Source organism: Vespa crabro, chromosome 2 (genome assembly GCF_910589235.1).
Source record: "Vespa crabro chromosome 2, iyVesCrab1.2, whole genome shotgun sequence".
Classification (NCBI taxonomy): Eukaryota; Metazoa; Arthropoda; class Insecta; order Hymenoptera; family Vespidae; genus Vespa; species Vespa crabro.
Genome location: NC_060956.1, coordinates 14,658,254 through 14,683,498, shown reverse-complemented (window position 1 = coordinate 14,683,498; position 25,245 = coordinate 14,658,254). Strand labels below are relative to the sequence as shown.

At 29.6% G+C, this 25,245-nt stretch overlaps 5 protein-coding genes and 1 long non-coding RNA gene across 12 annotated transcripts in view; 3 read left to right on the top strand and 3 right to left on the bottom strand.

Annotated features, from left to right (window-relative positions):
- Positions 1–2,038, bottom strand: part of LOC124422147 (sorting nexin-27) — a 14,879-nt gene extending 12,841 nt beyond the window's left edge. Inside the window, exon 1 of the mRNA XM_046958200.1 lies at positions 1–2,038. This exon is cut by the window's left edge and continues 822 nt beyond it. The gene's annotated coding sequence lies outside the window, so the exon portion shown is untranslated.
- A 193-nt stretch (positions 2,039–2,231) lies between these two features.
- On the bottom strand, positions 2,232–13,951 carry LOC124422146 (tyrosine-protein phosphatase non-receptor type 9). Of its 3 annotated transcripts, none has more exons than XM_046958199.1 (10): positions 13,492–13,951; positions 12,038–12,271; positions 11,862–11,951; positions 11,602–11,742; positions 6,538–6,807; positions 6,060–6,448; positions 5,743–5,976; positions 5,496–5,646; positions 5,169–5,376; positions 2,232–5,074 (listed from the first exon to the last, which is right to left on the bottom strand). In XM_046958199.1, the coding sequence occupies exons 1-10, from the start codon at positions 13,522–13,524 to the stop codon at positions 4,845–4,847; spliced, it is 1,980 nt and encodes a 659-aa protein (XP_046814155.1). In that variant the 5' UTR covers positions 13,525–13,951; the 3' UTR covers positions 2,232–4,844. The 3 variants fall into 3 exon arrangements, with proteins under 3 accessions (XP_046814155.1, XP_046814153.1, XP_046814154.1); XM_046958197.1 differs by having other exon boundaries at positions 5,743–5,982; positions 13,492–13,949; XM_046958198.1 differs by having other exon boundaries at positions 5,743–5,982; positions 6,544–6,807; positions 13,492–13,947.
- Positions 13,857–15,293, top strand: LOC124422150 (complex III assembly factor LYRM7). Of its 2 annotated transcripts, none has more exons than XM_046958207.1 (5): positions 13,857–13,991; positions 14,489–14,561; positions 14,724–14,794; positions 14,879–14,960; positions 15,062–15,293. In XM_046958207.1, the coding sequence occupies exons 1-5, from the start codon at positions 13,986–13,988 to the stop codon at positions 15,187–15,189; spliced, it is 360 nt and encodes a 119-aa protein (XP_046814163.1). In that variant the 5' UTR covers positions 13,857–13,985; the 3' UTR covers positions 15,190–15,293. The 2 variants fall into 2 exon arrangements, with proteins under 2 accessions (XP_046814163.1, XP_046814162.1); XM_046958206.1 differs by lacking the exon at positions 13,857–13,991 and adding an exon at positions 14,218–14,377.
- Positions 15,294–15,485: 192 nt separating this feature from the next.
- On the bottom strand, positions 15,486–24,240 carry LOC124422148 (glycerol-3-phosphate dehydrogenase [NAD(+)], cytoplasmic-like). 4 transcript variants are annotated; one of them, XR_006941800.1, is made up of 9 exons: positions 21,629–21,922; positions 21,269–21,449; positions 17,227–17,367; positions 17,010–17,151; positions 16,731–16,843; positions 16,420–16,650; positions 16,143–16,342; positions 15,906–16,056; positions 15,486–15,704 (listed from the first exon to the last, which is right to left on the bottom strand). XR_006941800.1 is itself a non-coding variant. In XM_046958204.1 (9 exons), the coding sequence occupies exons 3-9, from the start codon at positions 21,374–21,376 to the stop codon at positions 15,677–15,679; spliced, it is 963 nt and encodes a 320-aa protein (XP_046814160.1). In that variant the 5' UTR covers positions 21,377–21,449; positions 23,372–23,504; positions 23,892–24,239; the 3' UTR covers positions 15,486–15,676. The 4 variants fall into 4 exon arrangements, 3 of the variants coding, with proteins under 3 accessions (XP_046814160.1, XP_046814158.1, XP_046814159.1); XM_046958204.1 differs by lacking the exons at positions 15,906–16,056; positions 21,629–21,922 and adding exons at positions 23,372–23,504; positions 23,892–24,239; XM_046958202.1 differs by lacking the exon at positions 15,906–16,056 and adding an exon at positions 23,313–23,344 and having other exon boundaries at positions 21,629–21,775.
- LOC124422149 (peroxiredoxin-6-like) lies at positions 18,122–21,235 on the top strand. Its single transcript, XM_046958205.1, has 5 exons — positions 18,122–18,476; positions 19,916–20,072; positions 20,190–20,407; positions 20,739–20,814; positions 20,912–21,235. Exons 1-5 carry the CDS (start codon positions 18,277–18,279, stop codon positions 21,038–21,040), a joined length of 780 nt encoding a protein of 259 aa, XP_046814161.1. The 5' UTR covers positions 18,122–18,276; the 3' UTR covers positions 21,041–21,235.
- On the top strand, positions 21,379–21,676 carry LOC124422151. The gene is made up of 2 exons (XR_006941801.1): positions 21,379–21,467; positions 21,597–21,676. It is a non-coding gene; the product is annotated as an uncharacterized LOC124422151 (long non-coding RNA).
- Positions 24,241–25,245: the final 1,005 nt, after the last annotated feature.

The window sequence follows — 25,245 nt, the reverse complement described above, 5'->3', positions numbered from 1 at the left end:
TTTATTCCAAACGATATTTACATTTACTTTTACCTACCAAAGGTAACGAATTCGCGAATGTAATTGGATAACAAGCGAACACAATTGGTGATACTTGTTTGTTTCAAAATTGGCGGGAAAATGAAATTGAATTCAATTACCGAAGGTAAAGAAATTTTTTTATATGTATAACTAACAATAAGTTCAATAGTGATGCGTGATAGTGGAAAAATTTTTTGTCATTTTATCAATTCTCTCTCTCTCTCTCTCTCTCTCTCTCTCTCTCTCTCTCTCTCTCTCTCTAGATTGAATAAAATTATGAGCTATCGGATTCTTTCTAATCTAAAAAGTAAAAAATAAAAGTATACATATAGAAGATTATTAAATTCATTTTTGATAGAGTATATTTCATAATACAAAGATACTACTTGCAAAATTCAAATTTTCTCTAAAGATTCTAATTTGTTAATTGCAATACAATTTCTTTGCATCGCCGCCATTCATCAAATTTGAGAGAAATATTCAATAAATATAGTACGTCGCTTTTTCTTCTAATTCAATCTAATTAATGAGAATATAGATACATACGTAGAAATAAATATCATAATATTCGAAGGATAAATATTCTTCATACGTGAAGAAAACTAAGACAATTTCTTTTTCTTGCATTTACCATTTATATCTGTAATATATTAAATAATCGTTAATTTTTTTAATACAATTATACGCGATGATAAATTAAAGTCATCGTATTTACAATTTTGTTCTTTTTCTTTCTGTTTTCTACCAATAATTATTTCTTCTTCGTCCAACATTTTCTGTACTTTTGTAATCGTTTTCTTTTTTTTTGGTAACCATCCTTATTCAGATATCAAATTCTATCTTGAAAAAGTTAATCAAACATATTCTATAAAACGTTATGATTTTTCGAGACGCGTGTTTTCAAAGTAATTGACCGATATAATCGGATATTCTTCGTATCGATGCGATTTATTTTCGCAATAAAAATCTCGATGCTAAGATTTCTATGTATGTATAACTAACAAACATGACTATAACCCATTATAAAATGCTACGTAAATCTAATCCTTAACGTCGAGAAATGAATACGATTATATATATGAATATGTGTATATATATATATATATATATATATATATATATATATATATATATATTCAAATCGCCGGAATGAGAACATATATATTATTTGAAAACGTAAAAGATCTCATCAATAATTTAGAAAAAGTTCATACATTATTAATTATAATACTGTTGTGTGTATGTATGTGTATGTGTATATGATTAGAGTCACAAGCTCTCTCTACACGACTTTTAATGTTCACGAAGAGACAGAAAGAAAAAGAAAAAGAAACAAAGACAGGGACAGAGAATGACAGACAGAGAGAGAAAAAAAGAGAGAGACATAGAGAGAGAAAGAGAGAGAGAGAAAAAAAGAGAGAGAAAGAGAGAGAAAGAGAGAAAATAAATAGAAAAGTCTATACACATTCTACTTGTCCCCTCATGTATTATAATACACGGAGACATTGATACCCGTTCCGATAACATTTATTTTACGTACAGATTTCCATCGATTTAAATCTTATTTGTAAAGGTACGAAGAGAGAAAACGACTAAAAATGTGTAGCAATGATGTTGTACTTTACGTTCTTAATAAATTTTAAGAAATCAAAAGAATTAAAAAAATAAATAAATAAATAAAAGAAAAAAGAAAAAAAAAGGAAAAACAGAAAAAAGGACGAAAATGCTAAATCAGATTTCACATCAGATTTTCGAGATCGTTCTATCGACGATATTTATCAAATGTTTTGTTACTGTTTTAAACAATAAAGAAAATAAGAATGTTATGCGATAAAAATCTCAATTTTTACGGCTCCGATATGTGCGTATATACATCGTAAGATAACTTGCAATAAATAGATATCTAATAGAAACAAATAATGTTGATTCTAATGATAATAATAATAATAATAATAATAATAATAATAATTATAATTATAATAATAATAATAATAATAATAATAATAATAATATTAATATATATATATAATATAATTAATAATAATAATAATATTAATAATAATAAGGATGAGGTTTTGGTAGACGCATTTTTCTTTCCTCCATATTTCAAATGATAATAATTATAATGAACGTGTACGCATCAATAAAATACTTTTGTAGATTATACCCACGTGGGGGATGTGGGTGGGAGGGGAGGAACGTACGTTATATATCAAAACCGCTAAACTTATTTGACTAAATATTCACGACCGATACACAGCATTATTTATGTATAAAATTCGCAAATGTTTCTAACAACATGTTTCTTTCACGATTGGTAAACTTTCTTTTCTTCTTTTTTTTTTATTACTAAAATAAAATGTTAGACGCTGCATTATTAGATAAACTACACATGGTACACATGAAAGCGTAAAAATGCTTACGAGCATATTATTATTCATTTATAACATTTTCTTCTTTTAACGCGCTCTGTATTTCGAAAATATCTAAAAAATAATGACATAGTTTTCTTCGTAAAACGATTATCGTGACGTATGCAATCCGTATATAAGAAAAAATCTAAGGCGAAAGCCGAGCAATAATGTAATTTGTTGGATCAAATTAGTACATATATAATAAGAAGGGAACGGGAGCATAGAATTTTAGACAGAGAGAAATACAAGTTTAGTTTTTTTTTCTCGGCATAAGGAAATATCTATACTGCGTAATTCTACATACGCTTCGCCATTTTTAATTATGTGAAACATTGACTTTAAATAAATTCCAATTTCAAATGTATTCTCCTTTCTCATTTCTATATGTGTCGTTTTACACTGCGATGTATACCATAAAAATATCATTATCCCATAATTTTTATCATTTTTTTTTTTTTTTTGTAAATCTAATAGTATATCATTTCTGTCGTTTATATACGTGAGAGATTATATCCCAAGAAAATGTATTTATCCAGCTTACGTTGACAAACGTTGAAATAAATACGCTTTACGAATCAACATCTCTTCTACTTTTTTCTTTTTCTTTTTTTCTTTTTCTTTTTTTCTTTTTCTTTTTTTTCTTTTTGATATTTGCGCTATGTGCACATTTTAAGAGAACGTTATAAATCGATGATAAATATTTTAAGTTATGAAACTTTGATCTCTAAACAGTGACTATCTGATATAAATAACTTAAACAGTCTTATTATAAATTCATTATTCATATCGAATTTTACAATTAAAACGGTAATATAATAAATATTTCGGATAATACGATCTTTCAAACGTCATTCTTCGCAACATCGAAATTGGCGAATAACTTGAATATGATATCATTTTTTCATTTCTTTTTTCTTTTCACAGATATCCCTATTAAAACAAATGTTTTCATCTTTTTATCACGAGGAATAGTAAACGAACATACATATGCGAATCGTAATATTTTTAAAGTTTTACTATGCATAAAGAATATAACTTTGTGTTATATGCGCTTCTTTCTAAAGTATCGAATCACGTAGATACCAAATCACACTTTATATATATATATATATATATATATATATATATATATATATATATATATATATATATATATATATATACATATATATATATACATACATACATATATATTATATATGTATCAAGGCTTGCTAGTAGAGCATATTCAATCGTTAAGATGATACTAATTAATTATATCACTTTTAATGGAAATATCAAAGGACCTATACATTTTAGAACAACTCTTTTCAAAACTCGAATATCGCATAAATTTTCTTTTTTCCATTATTTTATCATACCGAAGCGCGTCTGTGACTTTAAAACAAGCTGGAAGCTTATTTAACTTATTTTTAAAGGCTTATATTCGTAAAGCCATTGTAGGCCCCATTTCATTTTTATTCAAAATGGAAGTATTTAGTCTACAAGATGTGATCCCTGATTAAAAATCCCTGTATATAAGGATTTCTCTCTCACAGAATATTAATCAAATTTTTATACATATCAAACCCCAATTTTCTAAACTGGTATAAGGGATATAATCTTTGGTTGCCCAAAAGTGACTATCGATGTACCTTGATTACACTTATTTCTTTAATGGTTAAAAAACCATTTTATACATCATAACGTTCTTTATAAGATCTTATGTAAACTGCAACTATTCATTGGCCACTGCAAAATGACGTTGTCATAACGTTTCAATCAGTTAAACAAATTAATCTTATATCTCATTATCTGCACTCTATATTATCATTTTCTCTTTGTCAACGCACAAAGTAACGATTAAACTCTCTCATAAGAATTTCTTGTGTTACTTTTTATAAAATTTTTTATTTTGCTAATAACCTTTAAACACAAGACTTTTATTAGTAAAATTTAAAAAAGAAAGGGAAATCAATTCTTTCAATTTTACGCACTGATATATACCGAGAGAGTATAAAATAGAAAGAATAAATGTATTTTTGCCACAAATATGTTACTCAGACAGTTTAAATCTGTGCTCTCTTTGCTACGTCACGCTATCTCAATTGAAAATACGTGAGCAAAACCAAATAAAATAGAAATATACAATCTCTACTTACTGATTTGGCCTTTTTTTTGACAAACTAGTTTGTATTCAGAATATCCTGAATATTAGGCTAATATAACGCTAGAAATCTTAAGGATTACACATCGAATGGCAATGATAGAAAAAAATAAGTTTTAGTCATTTATACTAGAAGTAAACTATTAGACAGGACAGAGCTGAATACGTATAATCAGGAAGTTTATCAACCTACTTCATGTCTATCGGAATATATATATATATGTGTGTGTGTGTGTGTGTATGTGTATGTGTGTGTATGTATTTTAATCAGAATCTTCTTCTACCGTTGGAGGTAACATAGCAAGATGTTGAGAACTAAGCATGCCCCTAGAAAGAGCATATTCTGCCAGAGCACGATGACAAAAAACATACTGATCAGGCATTTGAATACTGTAGGCTCTTTGTGCTCGAATTTTTTCGACTGTTCCACGAATGTCGACAGTTCCCGTGTCTTCTAATCGAGATATGCAGATATCCAAGGTGCAAAATGTTCCTGCAAATAAATCAATTTTATAGATGCTTCTTTTTTTTTGGACAAGGAATTGTAATAAATAAAATCGACGGAAATCATGGCAAATGTTAAATACCTGTTCTTCCAATACCAGCACTACAATGCACTACTATAGGTGGACCTCGTGGATGTCCAGCCCAGGTATCACCCCTACTTGCTAATAATTTATTTTGTTGTTGTCTTACTAGGGATAGGAATTGTAATAAAGCTCTAGCTGATTGAGGAACGCCATAATCCGGCCATGCTGTGTAAAGCATGTGACACACCTCTCTTGTCTCGTCAGTCTGAATTAACAAATGAAACAAAAAAAAAAATATATATATATATATATTTGGTATGATAATTTATAAATAATGATTATATGTCTATAAATCTGATCAGTGTAAAATTAGAGTGTTATTACCTTGTTGTTTGTAAGAAGGAGCATAGATATTGTATAGTCTGGATTTATATCAACTTCTAAAGTTGTTACAGTGAAACCACCTGCTTGTACTTCATCACCTGGCTCTGGACCCCAATACTGTGCACATTTTGTACGTCCTCGTTCTACTACCCTGAATATTTAAAAAACAGAATTTATCTTATCAATGAAATATATAATACATTAATCTTATCAATGAAATTTTTTAAATTTATAAATGAGAATTTACCTTGTAGTCATCACAATAACAAGTGTTTGCTGTTCCCATATCATTCTCCAGAAATCCCCACATGTCTTTGGAAGAGGTCCCTGAGTATTAATAAACGCGTTTTTTTGTTTGTAACCATCAACAAAGTTTGCATTAATATAATCCGACGTTGCATCGCCGTCTATTTGAGAAAGACACACTCTGCTATGATCGTAACAAAGCACATCCGTATAACGATTTTTTGATTGATTTGGCCTTAATCTGAAAAGGTGATATATACATACATAATCAAATTATCATTTGTCTATTTAAAAATGAATTTTTATCAAGACACGTACTTTGCATTATTAAAGGAACCGTCAGGTGGCCTCTGCCTAATTTCTACATATTCCGCTACGAGGCCAGCACGACCTCTTGAATGTATTTCTTCGATAAGCTGTTCCATAGTAACTGCTTGCAGTCCGAGATCGCCATGAAGGCTATCATCATCGCTAAAACCAGAACTTGCTGAGGACGGAGGCTGTACTGGAGATGGTGCTTCGTCGTTTGCCATCCACACATCACCGTTAGTAATTTCAATATCTCCAATGTTTGAAACACCATTCTTTATCTTATTCTTATCGATTATAGGACTAGTTGGATTACTAATCGGTGTTCCATTGGGATTCTGGTGAACTGTATGATTCTTTAATGTAGGTGAAAGTGGGGTTCCCACTCTGGGAGTAACCTATATCATCAAAGAAATATAATATAAGATAAAGTGATGTTTTGATTAAAAAAAAAAAGGAACACAGAAGAATATGAAACGTTTCTTACGCAGACCTCACAGAGTTCACCCCCGCCTCGGTTTGTCATGGATTTAAGACAATGTAATAGCCATGCCTCATGCTGTATCTCCAAGGTGCCTCCTAGCCTATGTGGCAATGATTCTCGTGGTATATGTAATATCAATTGAGGAATGGATACAGTAAATACTCGGTCCCGCAATTTTTCACGAACAAACAAACGGAGGATTTTGAAAGGTGCTTTGAACCAAAGTGGTGCCGTTACAATTAAAACCTTCTTAAGTTTTGCTGGATATCCACCCTGTAACAATAACCATTAAAATGAAATAAATTCAATCGTTAATGAAACAAAATAATACTTGAAAAAACCTACGTGATTTTGGCACTACGAGAGTAATGCAAAGAAAACAAAATAACATTAAGAAGCAAAATAGAACGGAAGCGGCGAGCTCAATCAAGCCAAACAATCAATATAATTTTTTGTCTTCGTTAACTGTACTCTTAACATATGACACAAGTTCAGAAGGCTAAAGTGAAGAAAATGAAAAGAATTTCAACTACCGATCGCGTCAATGCATAAATCATTTTTTTAAGCGCCTCGCTCGTGACCTTTGAAAGACATCGCAATAATAGAACGATGTATACATTTGATACATGCAGTGCCAGCTGTAAGCGATGCTCGAACTACGTATTTATCACGAAGAAATCCTTCGCAAGATAGACGACGAAAAGTAAAGAATGATCACACAAGATCTATAGGTCGCGATTATAATTTTAGATTTTCTACGTAAAAAGGAAGAACCCAAAGCCAAGAACCAGAAGATCTTCGGATTATCGATGATGAGTTACAAGCCTATAAAAAGTTATTCTCGTAAAAACGAGAGAGAGGGGGAAGAGGGAGAAAGAGAGAGAGAGAGAGAGAGAGAGAGAGAGAGAGAGAGAGAGAAAGAGAGAGGATAAAGAAAGCAAGATTCGAAGTATTAAAAAAGAAAAAAAATTTTTTTTTAGTTATGAGCCTATAATTTTCTTCGCACCGCTGGGATACATAAATCAACTTACAGAGTCATTACTGAAATTGACCTGAAACGATGACGGAGATGGGAAGAAAAAAAAAAAGGCGTTCATTTCGGATATGAACAAGCAATTCTTAAAAGATTGCAAAATTTTCGATATGAAATCATTTGTATAATTAAAAAGAATGTACTCGGAAAAACTACCTCCAACCCTCTCCGTTGAAACCAGATGGCGGAAGTACCGCACGACGTCAGCAGCACTATTACCACCACCACACTACCACCACCACCACCACCATTACCATCAGCACCACTACCACCAGCACTTCCACCAACCACTACCACCCACTACTATTCACCATCACACTATTCATACTTTACAAATTTGAAATTTAAGAACGATGAATAGTATAACTTATACCTTTTCCAATAAAATAAATTTCAAAATCATAAATAAATCCTTACTACTTTGTAAATAAAAATTGATAAATATTTCAGAAGAATTGTTTACCAATGTAGCTCGATCTTTCTCTAATCGAGATTACCGGTAATTTGCCAGAACAGTACCTGGTAGAGAATCGATAACGCGCGCGCTTAATTAATCCATTTCGCCGAAAGTAAGACGACACTCGATAAAACGACACAACACCTTGAGCTAAGATAAGTTTACACTGCAAGGAAAAAACGAAATTGGATTGAAAGAAAGAAATTTCAAAATAAAAAAAAAAAAAAAAAGAAAAAACAAATCACGCACGAAAATATTTTCTACGTATCAAAGCGAAATAGAAAGAGAAAGAGAGAGAGAGAAAAGAAATGGAGAGAGAGAGAGAGAGAGAGAGAGAGAGAGAGAGAGAGAAAGAGAAACTTTAAAAAACAAAGAGATAATAACTAAACAAGTTCATATTTAAAACCACTGGCCGGCGGTCGATTGGTTGGTTGGTTGAATGGTTGGTCGGTTGGTCGGTCGGTCGGTCGGTTGGTCAATCGATAAGACGAGATAACTATAACTGTATGTGTAACGCGCCGCTTAACAAGGGCTCGAAAAGGGGAAAGCGAAAGAGAGACGTCAGAGAAAGCGGAACGCACCAACGGAAATGAGGTCGGACTAAGGGAAAATGTATATTTGAATAATTGTTTGTTCGAAAGAAACATGGAAATGTTCTGATTGTCTATTCTCTTTCGAAATAAATAAAAGAGGAACGTAAAGAAGAAAAAAAGGAAGAAAATATAAGGGGAAAGAGAAAAAGAGAGAGAAAAGAAAAGAGAGACAGAAAAAGGATCAATCAGGTTAAATCCCTTTTAATCTTGATACGATAGTGCCGCAAAGGGGTCACGATGATTACTGACCGCGAGCGTCGCGACGTTGTCCCCGTGTAACGACGCATGCGCAATGTGAATCTTTTCTCTCTTTTTGTCTCCCACTCTCTTTCTCTCTCTCTCTCTCTCTCTCCCTCTCTCATCCCCTCTCAACAACCCTATGACGCTCGTAATACGTCTCTCCTTTTCTTTCTTATAACCATTATATCTACATGTTTCTCTCTCTCTCTCTCTCTCTCTCTCTCTCTCTCTTTCTCTTCAACATATTTCAACTTTCTACCACCGCTTTCCGTACGCGAATTTCGTTTCTCCCTCATTTCAGTCTCAGAGGTATACGACATAGAAGGGTTGTCGTATACGGATGTGTGTGTGTGTGTGTGTGTGTGTGTGCGTGCGCGCGTGTCATATGTGGACACACATGCACACGTTTATATAGAGTAATCTTTTAAATATTAATAAATTCATAGTCGTGTTCTATACATCAGAATTAATATAAAAAAATATCCAAATAAATGTCAGTAAGCGTGAAGCTTTATGGAAATAATATCATAGAAAGTGTTCTAATATGAAATATGTCTAAAAATGTCTATATTTAAAAACCAGTTTTATTTTTTTTTTTTTTTTTTTTTTTTTTTTTTTTTTTTTTTTTCAATACTATTCACATTGACTACGACTTTGTTTATTAGATGTTTAATCACCCCTTTATACAAACTGACGACATAAAGTTTTCTTTCGAGATAAGTAAATATAGATAAAGTAAACCGATTTTAATCGAATATTAAGAAGAAAAAAATAAATAATAAAAAAAAAAGGAAAACTATCTTTAAACGCATTGTAAGTCTCTATATAAGATCGACACTATAAAACACAATGAACTCCTACTGATCTTCTCTTCACCGCATTTCACCGTTTAATGCATTTACGTTAACAAGGAAAACTGTATCTTCCTTAGCCGAAGGCCGAGATGAGATTATCGACTAGAGCGAGAAAGCATAACACGAGCAAGGCGAGCGTCGTGAAAACAGATAGCACGTTCTAGATTTAACGTTAGAAGCGTTTTACGCGTTTCCTTCCGCTCGGCTATGACACTATAACCTTCCTCATTGAACGCTTCATCGAACGGACCGTGAAACAATTATGATCTTATAGGCTGAAGATAAACCAGCCGTGATTAACTTAATTCTAAATGATCGAACATACAAAATGCTTTTACTTAGAACTTCTTCTTTACGTAAAAAAGAACTTCTTTATATTAAAAGTTATATCAATTTTAAATTGTTCCCGCGCGTTTCTTTTCTGTTCTTGTATTTATTCTATGAACGAAGATCGGTCATCGTGATCGTTGTCGTCCTCCCTTTGAAACCTTTAAAATTCTTATTAACGATCTCACACGACACGCTTCGACGCGCAATTATAGCCCTGCTAGTTTGCAGCAGCGCATAAATATCCTTTGGCTTCGTTGCTCTTTGAACCTGCACCCTTGTAACTCGCGAGACGATCCCTGTTGTCGAGACGCTTTAACGATTTTCATCTACCGTCCTAATATGTATACGGCTAAGTATTGCCTGCGTCAGCGCTTACTAGTAATAAAGTAACGAAATTTCGCATTAGCGGGAAAAAAAGCGCAATCGAAAGGCGGTTGCACTAGGAAAAATAAAAACAACGCACTCTCTACTCTCGATCTTTGATAAAATATATGCATTTGTCGATCTCTTAGAAAAAAGAGAGAGAAAAGAGACTACAAATAATATAGACTAATAATAATAATAATAATAATAATAATAATAATAATAATAATAATAATATATATATATAATATATAATATATATATATGTGTGTGTGTGTTACTCATTTCTTACTTATTTTTCATTCAAAAGGTTATCAACAAAATCTAGTCTGATTTTCTAATTATTTAAATCTACAGGTGCGGACGTGTCTTACGAGTTTATTATCGATGGCAAATGCGATCGATCAGAAGACGCAGCTGTGTACCACGTTGGAGCGTGTATCGTAAGAAACCGCTCGGTGAAGACGTTCATATACCTTCTAGCCAGAAATATCGGGTTTCGGTACTTATTTTCTGTGAAAATATGTTTAAGTGAAGTAGCATTATTCATTTTCGAGATATGATTAGACTTTTTTGTGCAAATAGTACGTAACGAATTTCGCTCCTCGACAATACCGACTCATTTTCATAATTTTCATTGCAATAACGTCGAATGAAATATGTGATATGACTTTCGATCACCCGATCAATGATATCGACGCTTTCGCCCGTAACTATGATTATCCATAATGGAGATATTTTTGTCTTTTTTCTTTTTCCATTTTCCTTTTATTTTTTTTTTTTTCTTTTTTTACATTCCAGAGACACATGCTCGGCTTATTAAGAGAAAAAAAAATAAATACAATAGGTATGGCATAAAAGATGCTATTAGTACACAGGAGGAAGAGTGTTAAACATACTTTTTAATTAACTCGTTACGTAAATTACTACTCACAACAAAAAATACATTGATAATACTGTACTACTTTGTGAAAATCAAGTATGCACTTATAAAGGATTTTATCTTTCGTGTTGGAATAAAATATGTTTTGTGTGCATATGTAATTGTTGTGTAAGGTTAAGCACTCTGTGCTTATCCATATTACATAGTTTTCATTTATAAGCGTTCATACATGCTTCACTAATAGTGTCATATTTTTATGTAATAACATCGACTTGTTTAGTTTTTAGTTTTAAGGGAAAGTATTTGAAGCTTACCTTTAATAGAGTGAGAATTTTTTGCGATAGATCGTAGTCAAAATTTTGGTACTTGCTATCAGACATGTCATAAATAAAAACCAAACCATGTTTCTGGGTATCTGCACTTTCAAGAGCCGCATCTAATTGATACACAACACCCTAAAAAAGTAAATATTGCAAATAATATTATTGTTAATTATCCTAAATTATTATTTATATATTTTCAATATTCTAGCAATTTGCAAATGTTCTAGCAAAATTTTTAATTATTTATTAACCTGTAGAGTAGTTTGATGTGTAGTATTTTGTGGAAGATGTAAATGTGCTGTAAAGATTGCTATAGCAGCACCAGTTGCATCCCTTGAAGGCTATAATATAATAGACATTATATAATTTGTGTTATAAATAATATATAATTATCATACTGCTATAAAATAATTATTAGGAATCTCACCAGAACAGTAAATTTTCCTGTACGTAATTCACTGAGTAATGGTTCTTGTGTTGGATGTAAAACAGCCAAACCTTCTCTTCTTCTGGTAGCTTCGTGCTGTTCATAAAGAGCTAAAGCTCTGCTTACTTCAAATTTTCTGGCTGCTAAAAATTTGACTGCTGTACTCCAGGAAACTGGTCCGGCACGTCTGCCAGCTCGACACTTATTCACAGCCTCTATAAATTCTTTTGTAGCCTGCAAAAATAGCAACGGCGAATAAAACTTCTCTTAAAAATATTTATAATGTGTTAAAATATTTATAAATTTCGTAAAATATTATACATATTAAAATGTTTATAAATATTATAAAATATAAAAGATATTTTATAATTATTTATAAATATTTATAATACTTATCATTTTTAATAATAATATATACAAGGGGCAAAAGTTTTGACGCATTTATAAAGACACCAAGAAAATAGTCCTTTTGAAAATAGTCATTGAAAAACGATACATGAGATTAAATATTTTCAAATGTCCCATGGTCATTTCACCATAATTTGTGCACATGCCCTGTATACCGATATAGCTTCCGGTGTCCGGCTACGTCCCCACCAAGCATCACTTCCGGCATCCCATTCGCTAAGAACCGGTTAAAGGCATCGGAGTCGATGTCAGGGTCAAGAAATTCAATACCTTAACTCGATATGTTTACGAATAATTTGGTAGGTGCCAAAAAGGAATCGATTCGATCTTCAACTAATGGGAACTTTGATTAATATTTCGAAATGTTTTATATTTTATATCAAATCAACGAATTCATTTATCAAACAACGAACGAAAGAGCAAAGATTCATTCCGTGAAGTGTCATCGACATCTTTATTAACGACATAGTTATAACGGAATTTAAATAACATTTTTTATATATTTCAATTATATGTCAAAGAAAAGAATGTCTGAGAGAAATGAATTTACCAGCGAAAAGTAATATTATTCACGAGACAAGATTTAAAAAACATGTGAAATGTTTAAAGACCGCTTGTTTAGAGCTAACATGATTCATAATAAGAGAAAGCGTGAAGAGAGGAAGTGCGCGCAGAGTGTAAAAGCTATCGTTGGCGCGAAGTACGTCTGAAGAATAGTTTTGCACGTCCATATAGCTTCTGCCAAATATGTCTAGCGTTTAATACTATTTCAGTCTAATATCTCATCAAAAATCGTTATGCATTTATCCATATCTTATAACGCAAAAACGAAAATATATCTATGTTTAAAAAGGGAAGAAAATTGAAATTTTACTCCGATATATCTCATACCTTTATATCGTTTATATTGTACGTGAAAGAACAAATTGATATGATTGATAACGTACAATGATTTTCTTATGAAAATATTCATAAGTTGATTTTTATCGTTTCTACGCGTTCATTGACAGTGCAACGATGCGATTAAGCTATTGACAATCACTTACTTGTTCTTGCTCGACGGTTAACGTTGCCGCCATCTTGACTTAACACACACGCATACACGGACGCACGCACGCACACACGGACGCACCCACTGACTCGCAGAGGAAACGGGAACGCGACACACGACGCGACAACGCGCTTCACACAACGCCAAGAGATTATTTTCTTTCTTTCTTTTTGCCTCTTTCTCTTTCTTTCTCTCCCTCTCTCTCTCTCTCTCTCTCTTTCTCTCTTTCTCACACACACTCACTCCCTCTCTCACAATATAATGAACGCACATCTACGAGCGTACATATTTCAATCTCTACGCCGATCGTGCTTGCCGATTCTCGCCTTGTTCCATCGTCGTAAATCGACAAAGTCACCCGTATAATTTTGCCGTGTGTCTCTATTTTTTCCCGTCCATGTTAATACGGCAATAATGATAAACTCGCTCAACCGCTCGGTCTTCCTTCTCTTCTCAGGGTCAGCGCCATTTTGAACATGCTTCGAGTTTATGCATGTATGTATGGATACATTCTAATTTTGTACAATTAATCTATATAACCCTTTTTAAAGCATTTTTTGTTCTATCTTCTTTTTGATAATTTTTGAATAATCTTTTTTGGAGAAACGAATCTAAAGGGCTTTACTAGTAGGTTTTTCTTATTTAATTTGGAAAATTTAACGATAAATCATGTTTCATGAAATTTCTTAATACGGCACTGCGACTGGCGCAAGGTTATCCAATCAAAATGTGAGATGCTGCTAGTACTCTAATGAATCTTCTGCTAGATATTTATTGCATATAATTATTGTTGTAAATGATTCAAGTTTCTATTATTTAATAATTGATTGTTAAATAATAAAAGTTATTTTTAAAATATGGCAGAAATCCTTCGACGAAAAGTAATCTATTATATATTGTTTATGTGATTACTTTATTCCAATTGTATTTTTGAGGTTAAGTTGATTTTTATTGTTGTTTTTTACTAATTGAATCTTCTCTTTTTGGTTTAGGTACTGCATCAATTTAAAAAATTACACAGGACTAGGTTAAATACATTTAAAGGGGATGAATATGCATTGGGAGGTAATTTTATTTTCCTTATAAAAAATATATATAAGATCTTCTAATAATAAGCTAAATCTTTACTCTTGGATAGCTTTTTTATTTTTTTTTCTATTTTATTAAATAAAATATCTAAAGTCATTTAAATAAAATTTAATTGATACATTAGTGTATATCATTTAGTTGTGAGGGCTAAAATAAATGAAGAATACCGAAAAAATAAAGATATTATGAATCATGCTGCTATAGAAGAGGTAATACATATGTATATATTATTTTTAATATATAAACAATTTAGGTTTTTTTTTATTTTGCTCTGATGAAAAATCTTATTACAGTTAAATAAAATTGCGCAAGAAGTTGAGCATGAAATACGAATGACCATAATCCAAGCAGTCGAAAAGAAACCTGGAATATTTGGTAAGATATGAATAGTATCATGGGCAAAATTCTTAAAATTATTAATTATATTAATATGTTTTTATTAATAATAAAAATAATTTATTTATTAATAATTTCAGCTCTTCGAATCACACCAGACATGTTAACGGACAATGCAACGTGTATAAGTTCGTTTAGTTCAGATAATAGTCAAAGTAACCTAGCTAACAAAAAACCTATATGCGGAGAAAATATCAAGAAATCGTAATTTTTGATAGATAAGTTCATTAAGAAAATAATTTGCTAGATTATGTATATAATGATTATATTAAAGCTATACATTTGTATATAGTAAAACTCTTTTAAGTGTCATTGTAGTAGAAATATTTATTATTTATTGTTATTTTATTTATTACATGTGAATGATTAAATTTAAAATATTTAAATTCAAAATTTATGTAGAGTATACATATATATTGCACTATGTTAGTTACAAGGGTATGTAAAAATTACTTATAAATAGAGAAACAATTAATTTTATATTTTCATTCAAAATCATTATAGTCAACAGTAATGAGTAAATTTTTATTCATAATATATTAGATACAATATGTTTTATTGGATGTTCCTGTAAATTAACGATCCGTAGTTAATCACACAGCCTTTATCGAATTTTTAAATGTACTCTACATTTATTCACGTAAATTTAAATTCTTTAGTCAAGAATTGCCACGAGCATACTTCACTTATGATTTTTACTGTCCAGCACCCTCAACTCTCAACCTAAAATCATTAGACGATTTTAAATTTATTACGATTTTAAATCCAATGAGAATAATTTATATCGATTTCACAATGAAAAGATTTATTCCGCATTCATAAGGGAAACAAAAATCATTAGTATTATCATTCTGAAATATTATCATTAGTATAATCATTAGAATCAATTGGATTAAAATGTTAAGATTAATTCTCGTAACTTACCTATTTAAAAAAAAACTTTTGTGAATTACGAATTCAGTCAATTTAATGAAATAACTACGCTATCATGCAACATGCCATAGAAAAACGTGCACGAGTTTTGTATACTTTGATATTTTATAGAAAATATTATACGAATCATTGAAATTGTTTTCTGAAATTGTAATATATGAACTTGTAAAAAATTTAGAACATAACATTTGAACACTATTTTCTTCTTTTCATCATGAATATACTAACACATGTTCGGGATGAATACGAATTTGATCGATCAAATCACCCGGTCTTATTTCTTCGTGACATATACGTTGTACAGCAACAAATAGTGGGAATTTATCCATCATATTTTTAGCTTTCAACATTCCATGGACCTCATCAGCTGTAGCAGGACCTTGTAATTTTTGTCCGGAAAGAAGTTCCGCCTCTAATTCTCTGATACTCTGTTATTCATAAAAAGTAAATTGATATATTAATATTAATGTGTAATACCTTTTTTAGAAGTCATTTTTATTTCTACCTTTCCAGTTTTAACGAATTGTTCACATATACGACGATTTCTTCCACCATAACAAGTTGTAATCAAATCAGCTACACCACAGCTCTCGAAGAACGTATCAAGTTTCGCACTACCGAAGAAAGTATTAACGAACTTTATCATTTCCATAAGACCCAATCTGATAACGGCAGCTTTTGTGTTATCTCCTAATCCTAAGCCATCGACAAACCCAGCGGCACATGCCACTATGTTCTACAGTGATAATAATAGTGAAAAGAAAAAATTAAAAATAGAGTAGTCATAAAAAAATGCAAATTACAAATCTTTATCACCTTGAGTGCACCACATGTTTCAACAGCTGCTGTATCTTCAACTACTACCACACGAAAATTAGATGTTTGTATAAGATCCCTCAATATTGGTGCCAAACGTTTATCCTTACAACCTATATATACATAATTTATATATATTTCATATTAAAATAGCTTTATATATATTATATTTGATATGTATATATATATATATATATATATATATATATATATATATATATATATAAATTCATTTTGTCAATCGTTATTAATTAACGATATAATAAATTAATTAATTACCAATGGTAGTTTCACAAAATTTTTCCTCTGCAACTTCATTTGCCAAATTTGCTCCCATCAATACGTGACATTGTATCCTCAGATTCTTTTCGATGATTTTAGAAATAAGCTCGATATTTGTACCGTCCCCTTGATCAAAACCCTTGAAGGGAAATTTATGTAGACATGCATGTGATGTTATTTTATATCTCGTAATATATCTTCTTTTATGATTTACCTTAATCAGCGACAAACCAACCGCAGTTGGTTTAATTTGTCCAAGTAATGTTGCGCAAAGTGTCCGAATAAATTGATGTGGTAAAACGAAGACCAGTATGTCAGCATCTTTTGCAGCTTCAACTACGTCTGGAACTGCTACCTAAGGAAGAAAAATAATTAAAAAATATCTTTTTCATTTCATTATTATTTATTTTATCATTTCATATCGATTGGATTAGAACATAAGTACACTACACATATGTGTGCATGTGTGTGTGTGTATTGATTAATCATTTATTGTGATTACATTATCACTCAGTTGCAGTCGTTTTTCTTTATTCTCAGTTCTTATCACTCATATTAAATATTTAGTACAACATTAATGTGCATGTGATTGGCATTAATGCAACAACACCTTGACACTGATCTATAAATTCATTCAAGGTCAACATATTCAAACGAAACCTGCAGATACGTTTATATATGTATGTATATAAATGGATAACTCGACAAATACTGAGTTAAATCGAATAAAATTATTTAATCAACTACTTGTACTACTTGCAAGATCTTTTCTACTATTTACATATATTTTACATATATTTTATACTACCGTATAATATTATCGTGTGTATATAAGCATAAACGAATATAATAGATCATTTGTAAATAGATAAAAATATAATTTTAGTATAATCTTATTTTTAATGAGTTATAAAAATAAAAAATATTTAATTATTTTTTCAGAAAAAACTTTTTTATCACGTTAGTTTAATATTATCAACTTCCACGTGTTTTCGATAAAAATTACATAATATTTTCTTGTGTTATCTTATCTACTGTTGTTGATGCTGAACTCACGCTAAGAAAACTATTTAGCAATGATCTTGACTTCATTGCCATACAGGTATACCATACCACTGTATCAGATACGATCTAACATAGAATTTTATCGAAAGTGAAATCTTATACGGAAAATAGTTCTTGCATTTCCATTTCGATCATCTAAAGAATCAATTCTCCTAATGTTTCACGTATAGAGATAGAACTGAATCATCCGATATGGCCGATGATAATAAGAGAAGTTATATTGTGGATCGGCTCTCTTATAACATCAGTCTACATTCGACTCTTTCAGAGTACACATTTGTCTCCGGTGATATATTTCAAACTTTCTTTCTTCAAGATGAGGTTAAATTCCGTTATCCCAAATTTCAAGGCCGAGACCACTCAAGGTCCACTTGAATTTTACGAATGGCAAGGCAATTCGTGAGTAAATTCATATATATAATACATATTATATATTCTTATCTAAAACTAATAGAGTAAAATATAAAGCTAAATATTTATGACTACCTTTTTTTACATATTTGTATTAAAATATATATGTATATCTAATTAACGTCGGTTATAGAAATATACACACATCTTTTTTTAAATTGAATAATTTTTCTAAATCGTAAAAAGTAAAAAAATGAAAGAATTATTTTAAGATAAATATTTAGAAATTAGCATGCTAGATATATAAAATATATTTACAATTTAAAAGAAATAATTTCTGTATTCTATCGGAGATAAAAAGTATAAAATAATGACTTCCAAAATCGTTTATATCAAGTATTTAAAAAAAAAAACGAATGTATAAATTTGATAGATTAAATTGTTATTCGCTTATCCTATAGATACTATCAAAATTGAGCAGTCAACAAGTTACATACATGTATGTGTATGAAGTATATATAGAAAAATGAAAATATAATTTTAGAAATTCGAATAATTTGTATATCGTTTTATGATTGTCGGATATTAATAATCAAAATGTAAATAAAATGATATAAAATAATTATGTCAATTAGTAAAAATAAAAACAAGAAAAAATGTAAGTTACATTATCATGTGACAAATAAATCTATTTTTGCATCAATAGGAATTGATAATAAGTATTAACAATGATCCTCGTGACATGTTTTATTTTACTTTGAACCATTCGGTTGGTATCAAGAGAAATAGTAAATATTATTCATTTATTAGTAAATATCGGTAAAAATAAGGTCGGTTCGCGCGGTTAGACGAAAAATTTCTAGATTGATTTAAGTTATCTAAAATGAGATATGGAGTCATAATTGGATCGAACACTCGCAATAGTTGGTACTGTTATCAAATAGAAGTAAAAAGGGAAAATTATTTTTTTTCGTGAATTTTTAATCAAAATGAAAAGAAAAGAAAATTCGTTATATTAAATAATATTTTCACATTGAACAAAGATATGATCGAACGAGCATTGGTCATGATCTTAAATAGCAACTTGTTGCAAAAACAGCGACTAAATTATCCTTGGCTGTTTACTGATGTTAACGTGCCAAGTAATATCTTTATCGACCTGTGATACTTTTTCATTGTACTTGTTCATGTCGAATATGTTGATCATTCATTATTGTTGAATATGATAAATTTATTCTTTATCATTTTATGTTTTATATATATATATTTATATATATATATATATATATATATATATATATATATATATATATATATGTGTAATTATTTTTATTTAAATATAATAGATATACTATTTAGTATACTGTATTATGAATCTATTATACTGTATTATAAGTAACGATATCTCAAATGATTAGAAATATAATCTAATTAATTCTAATGAAATATAAATAACGTTATATAAAACGTTTCATAATTTCTTTCAGATGGGTTGTTATTTTCTCTCATCCTGCCGATTTTACACCAGTTTGTACTACTGAATTGGGTCGTATCGCTGTTCACCAGCCCCATTTTGAGCGACGTAACGTTAAACTTTTAGCTCATTCCGTAGATAAACTCAAAGATCATGTCGACTGGGTGAATGTAAGTGTACACTACTTATAATTCATTAATGATACAAATAGAAATCCATTTATTATATGTTAACTCGAATTTGATAAAAAAATCAACGATTTTTACAATGCTTTTATACGAAACAAGGATATCAAATCTTACTGCCGTGATATTCCCGGAGCATTCCCATATCCGATCATTGCCGATGCAAATAGAACTTTAGCAGTACAGCTCGATATGATCGATGAGGATAGCAAAGATGATCCAGAAACTGCTCAAACTGTTCGAGCACTTTACATCATAAGTCCTGATCATCGACTTCGTTTATCAATGCATTATCCGACTTCTACTGGACGTAACGTCGAGTAAGTTACAATTGAGTCGGTGATTATAAAAGAGATCTAAATCATATATGCATTTATCGTTATCGTTTTAAGATATTCTGTCATTTGGATTTGAATGATATAAAAATTACTTTTTCTATAATGACAAGCACAAAAAAAATAAGTATATTTACTTTAATATTTTTATGTAATTTAAAATTTTTAAGAATAGTATATAACAAAATGTATATTTTTTATTTTAATATCTCAAGTGATTTAGATCATTTTTATAATCTATTTAAATAAACTATTTAAATAATCTTCTTTTCTTTTTTTCTTAATACAACTGTTTAATTTAATATTTCTTACACAGCGAGATATTACGTGTGATCGACTCTCTACAGTTAGTCGATAGAAAACCGGAAATTGCAACGCCTGCCAATTGGATCGTGAGTTTGACTTATTTTTTTCTTTTTATTTATTCTTATGTTAGGTGAGGAACAATAAGAAAAAAATAATCTTTGTTAATGGGAACATTAATTTTAGCCTGGAGAAAAGGTCATGATTCTGCCGACTGTAAAGGATGAAGATTTACCTAAACTCTTCCCGAAAGGAGTTGACAAGGTTTCCATGCCATCAGGCAAAGTTTATGTTCGTACAACTACAGATTATTGAATATTAAAATGTTAATATAATAAACGATGATAATATACATGCTATCATTCATATACTTATATTAAATGAATATAAAGAAAGATTCTTGTTTATTTTTAATGTTTTTATAGAAACATTTTCATGTAAACTAAACAGACCAAATCAAATTTTATTAAATTTATAATTATATGTTATAAAATAAATAAAATCTCTGCAGTTTTCTTATCTATTTAATGAAAAAATACTTACCACATTCTCTGGGAGCTTATGTCCTGGAAGATACTTTATATTTTCATGTAACTCGTTAATTATACTTGTCAATTTCTGATTATTAATTATTTCTTCATACACGTACATAGGTACACGTGTGCCAAACTTGTTATTATGCTTGACGACATTTGCACCAATGATCTTTGCTATTGCTGAGCCCCTGAAAGAGAGAAATCATGTTAGTATATTTTTATAATTTTTTTTTCCTTTTTTTTTTATTTCTTTACAGTCCTTTTAGTATTATTATCAATTTTTTTATAAACGATATACCATAAGATATTTATAATTTATATTACTATATTGACAGATTTAATATCAGAATAATATAAGTAGTATTACCGTATGTAAAAGACTAACACTGGATTAAAATTGATAATGGATATCGAAGAGAATTCTCTGGCATATTTAAATACATCAACTCTATAAATATATCCTTTACATAACTCATTCTTGCATATCATGAAAACTTTGTGGACAATTCTAATTCTATTTAAACATGATATTTACAATAATGAATATATCATGAAAGTATTATCGATTTGATCGACGTATGTTTACAAAATTTGTTCACGTACGTATTACCCAAGAATTATACAATTTAATACGAAGTTTTTTATTGAATCGTCTATAATAAGTAATTTTTAGTTTCTTATATTTAATAAAAAATACTAGAGTGAGCGAGAGAGAGAGAGAGAGAGAGAGAGAGAGAGAGAGAGAGAGAGAGAGAGAGAGAGAGGGAGAAAGAGAAAGATAGAGAAAGAGAGAGAGAGAGAGTCTATATTTTTGCTAAATATGTTAATATTCTTTTTGTTGACAATTTTTATAAATGGATATCTATAACTTTTCTTTGTACACTTATGTATATGTATAGTAGTGTTCATTTGTAATAAAAATCATATTTAGTAAAAAACTGCTACTATTCATCTTGAGTATTAAAGTAGTTTATTTTCGATAACACGATTGAAGAACAATCTTTAGATTCGTTAAAATACATGACTGCTTGATTTGTGAATAATGTATCTGTATAGCATGGAATATTAATTCTAGTACAGTACGAATCTGTTAGTCATTCATTAATATGTTGATAATCTCGTAAATAATGCATAATAGCAAGCATATTACTACATATGGTCAGTGATAACCACTACTACATAAAAAGTAACCACTGTTACATAAATATACAAAAAGGAAATTATAGATATCCATTTAAAAAAAAATTATAAATATCTATCTACAAAAAAAAAAAAGAAAAAAAGCTATTGACCTTCATAACTCAAAAAGATTACGAGTAAAAAAAATGTTTATATGTATTTTGTAGTTAACTCAAAGCGTTGCAAATTTTTTTTGTAACTTTAACTAGTTGCGAGATATTTTTTTTACATAACCAATAGAATCGGAAATATTTGATTATATTATTTGAAATGAGTTATCCTGTATATACAAAGTTTAGTAAGGAGAAAAGAAATGCAGCGTGGATGCATGTCTATAAGACATGTAAATAAAGCGAAAAAAGAAATGTAGGGATTAATAAAAACTGTAGATGAGTAATATACAAATTGAAATAAAGAAATTGTAAAAGGCTAGACATTGAAAAAGCTAGAGCTGAGAATAAAGTAGAAAATGCAATATATCGATAATTAAGAGATCTATGAATAAAGTACAAAAATCAACAATAAAATGGTACCTGTAAAGATATAATGGATATAGCAGGAAATGACATTAGCAACGATAGGTATATAGGATAAAAACAAATAACAATTAACAACAAAAAGCAGGTTTTAGCAGAAAGGAGAAAGAAAAATATATAGGAAAAGGTAATAAAATAAAAAAATTTATGAAAAAAAAGATAGAGAAAGGAAATGAAAATGAAATACTAGAGAAAAATGTTTTTACAATGCGATTTCACAAGTCATATATTAGTTAGAAAAATCTTTCTTTTTTATTTCGTACAAAAAGAAATCACGATATGTAGGTACGTATCAATGAAAATTCTGTTCTACTTTCAAATACTTCGAGGAATTACAATTCTGTGCCAAGAGATGTACGTAATGTTCGTCTTGACGTTCGTACTGAAATACGTACGTTCGTCAAGAGACACAGTGCAATGTGCTATGTCCGTGCGTTGAAACGATACGTCGTATCGTTTAATGCGTCCTTCAATGGTAGAATTTTACCTACACCAGTGATTCTCAACTCTTAATGTTTCAAATACCTCCTGGAAATGTGTACATAACTGAGACGTACTTTTTATATAGATAAATAAAACTATAGTTAGATAATATAAAAATGAGTACAAAATGTGTATACATTAAATTTTGTATATAAACGCTTTCACGACGTATTATCAAACATTTTTTTCTTTCCCTTTCTTTCTTTGATACATACAATATATTATTTTTAAATGATGATAAAAAATGTAATTGAATCATTCGATTCATATATTCTCATATATTCTCATTTTGTATAACAAAGAAAGAATAGAAGATGAAACAAAACAAAACGAAAAAAAAAACAGGATAACAATAGTAAAGATTTGAAAAGAAGAAAAAAAAAAAGTCAAGGCCATAGTCATTGTGATAACTGCCAATTGGCTTTAACCTACCAATTACCACTTCCTACGATGCATACATTCAACTTCTCCGACATGGTCTCCGGCGGTGTTATTCTCGAATAACTTATTAATTTTTTTAAGAATTCTTTTTTCTTTCTTTCTTTCTTTCTTTCTTTCTTTCTTTCTTTCTCTCTCTCTCTCTCTCTCTGTCTTTTTTTTCCGTAAAACAATTGGAAAATATATAAAATATCTTAAAAACTGTCAATTTATACTTTCCGTTTGTCACGACTTCAAAAACCAAAAAAAAAAAATATGAGCGTAGCGATAATTATCGACCAACAACACGAAAATGGATGAACTGAGTGACTGACTGACTAATTGATTAATCGATTGACTCGTGCAAATTCGGTTCGATCTTTTGTTGACCTTAACAACGATTGCCAATTATTTTTCGTCAAACTCTATCGCGCATGCTTAGAATGATAGCCAAGTGTGATCGAGATCGAATAACTCAAGTGGGAGTCTAATAAAATTAGATCTACCTTCTTTGATAATAGATATCAATGATATATCGAAAAAATCTGAGGAAGGATGGTGGTACTAAAATCCTTGACGTGATCGATTATAAGACCCTTGAGCTCGATTATTGTGATCGATTGAATCGATTATTATCATCTTAATACGTTACACAATTTCATTTTTTTTCTTTTTCATTAATATTATCGATGGTGAATATAACAATTTTTTGTTTATTTTTTTTTTTATGAAAATTTACTAGTATACCTGATTTTTTTTTTTTTTTTTTTTTATGTTTTTATGTTTTTTTTTATTTTTATTCCATTTTTTCGCACAGAATTAATTATCATATTTGAAGGTTAATGTTTGCTAAAAATAATGTATAAATTTCATATTTAGTATAGCATGATTATATATATTAAATTTATAAATATTAATATATGTATATAAAAATAAAAAAATAAATTATACATATATATTATAAATTTGATATTTATAATATATTATTATAGTATCAGTTTTATCTTTACAAAGTATAGTATAATTATAATATAATGTTCATATTTTATATATTTTCTTTTTATATACAACCAAACGTTAAATTGTGAAGGATTAATTTTCAATAAGGATCTTTTTAAAGTGTCAATGCATAGTTGATAGGCTTTATCAATTTATAAGAACTTTCTTTCTTTTTTCCTTCTTTAATTTCTTTTCTATTTATTCGGTCTCTTATACTGTATTACTTCTGATAATCATGATAATTTAATGTTTATAAATTACAATGGGTCTATGAATAATAAAATTGCTTTAGAAATATGATGAAAACATCAATACGTATTTATTATTATATCTTGTAAAAATTCTTACATATAATATATTTTTACAAAAT

Bases quoted from the DNA above. Each gene is read 5' to 3' on its own strand.
- LOC124422146 (XM_046958197.1), bottom strand. From the start codon at position 13,524: ATGGCGGCAACGTTAACCGTCGAGCAAGAACAA. The intron at 5,377-5,495 runs GTAATAACACTC...TTGTTAATTCAG, and splicing joins TCCTTCTTACAAACAACAAG to ACTGACGAGACAAGAGAGGT. The intron at 5,075-5,168 runs GTATTTAACATT...ATTTATTTGCAG, and splicing joins TGCTGGTATTGGAAGAACAG to GAACATTTTGCACCTTGGAT.
- LOC124422148 (XM_046958202.1), bottom strand. From the start codon at position 21,750: ATGATATGCAAGAATGAGTTATGTAAAGGATATATTTATAGAGTTGAT. The intron at 16,844-17,009 runs GTAATTAATTAA...ATGTATATATAG, and splicing joins ATTTTGTGAAACTACCATTG to GTTGTAAGGATAAACGTTTG. The intron at 15,705-16,142 runs GTTAGTATATTC...TAATGATTTTAG, and splicing joins CGTATTCATCCCGAACATGT to GTTGAGAGTTGAGGGTGCTG.
- LOC124422150 (XM_046958206.1), top strand. From the start codon at position 14,354: ATGGCAGAAATCCTTCGACGAAAA. The intron at 14,378-14,488 runs GTAATCTATTAT...TTTTTGGTTTAG, and splicing joins CAGAAATCCTTCGACGAAAA to GTACTGCATCAATTTAAAAA. The intron at 14,961-15,061 runs GTAAGATATGAA...TAATAATTTCAG, and splicing joins AAAGAAACCTGGAATATTTG to CTCTTCGAATCACACCAGAC.
- LOC124422149 (XM_046958205.1), top strand. From the start codon at position 18,277: ATGATAATAAGAGAAGTTATATTGTGGATCGGCTCTCTTATAACATCA. The intron at 18,477-19,915 runs GTGAGTAAATTC...AATTTCTTTCAG, and splicing joins TACGAATGGCAAGGCAATTC to ATGGGTTGTTATTTTCTCTC. The intron at 20,815-20,911 runs GTGAGTTTGACT...CATTAATTTTAG, and splicing joins CAACGCCTGCCAATTGGATC to CCTGGAGAAAAGGTCATGAT.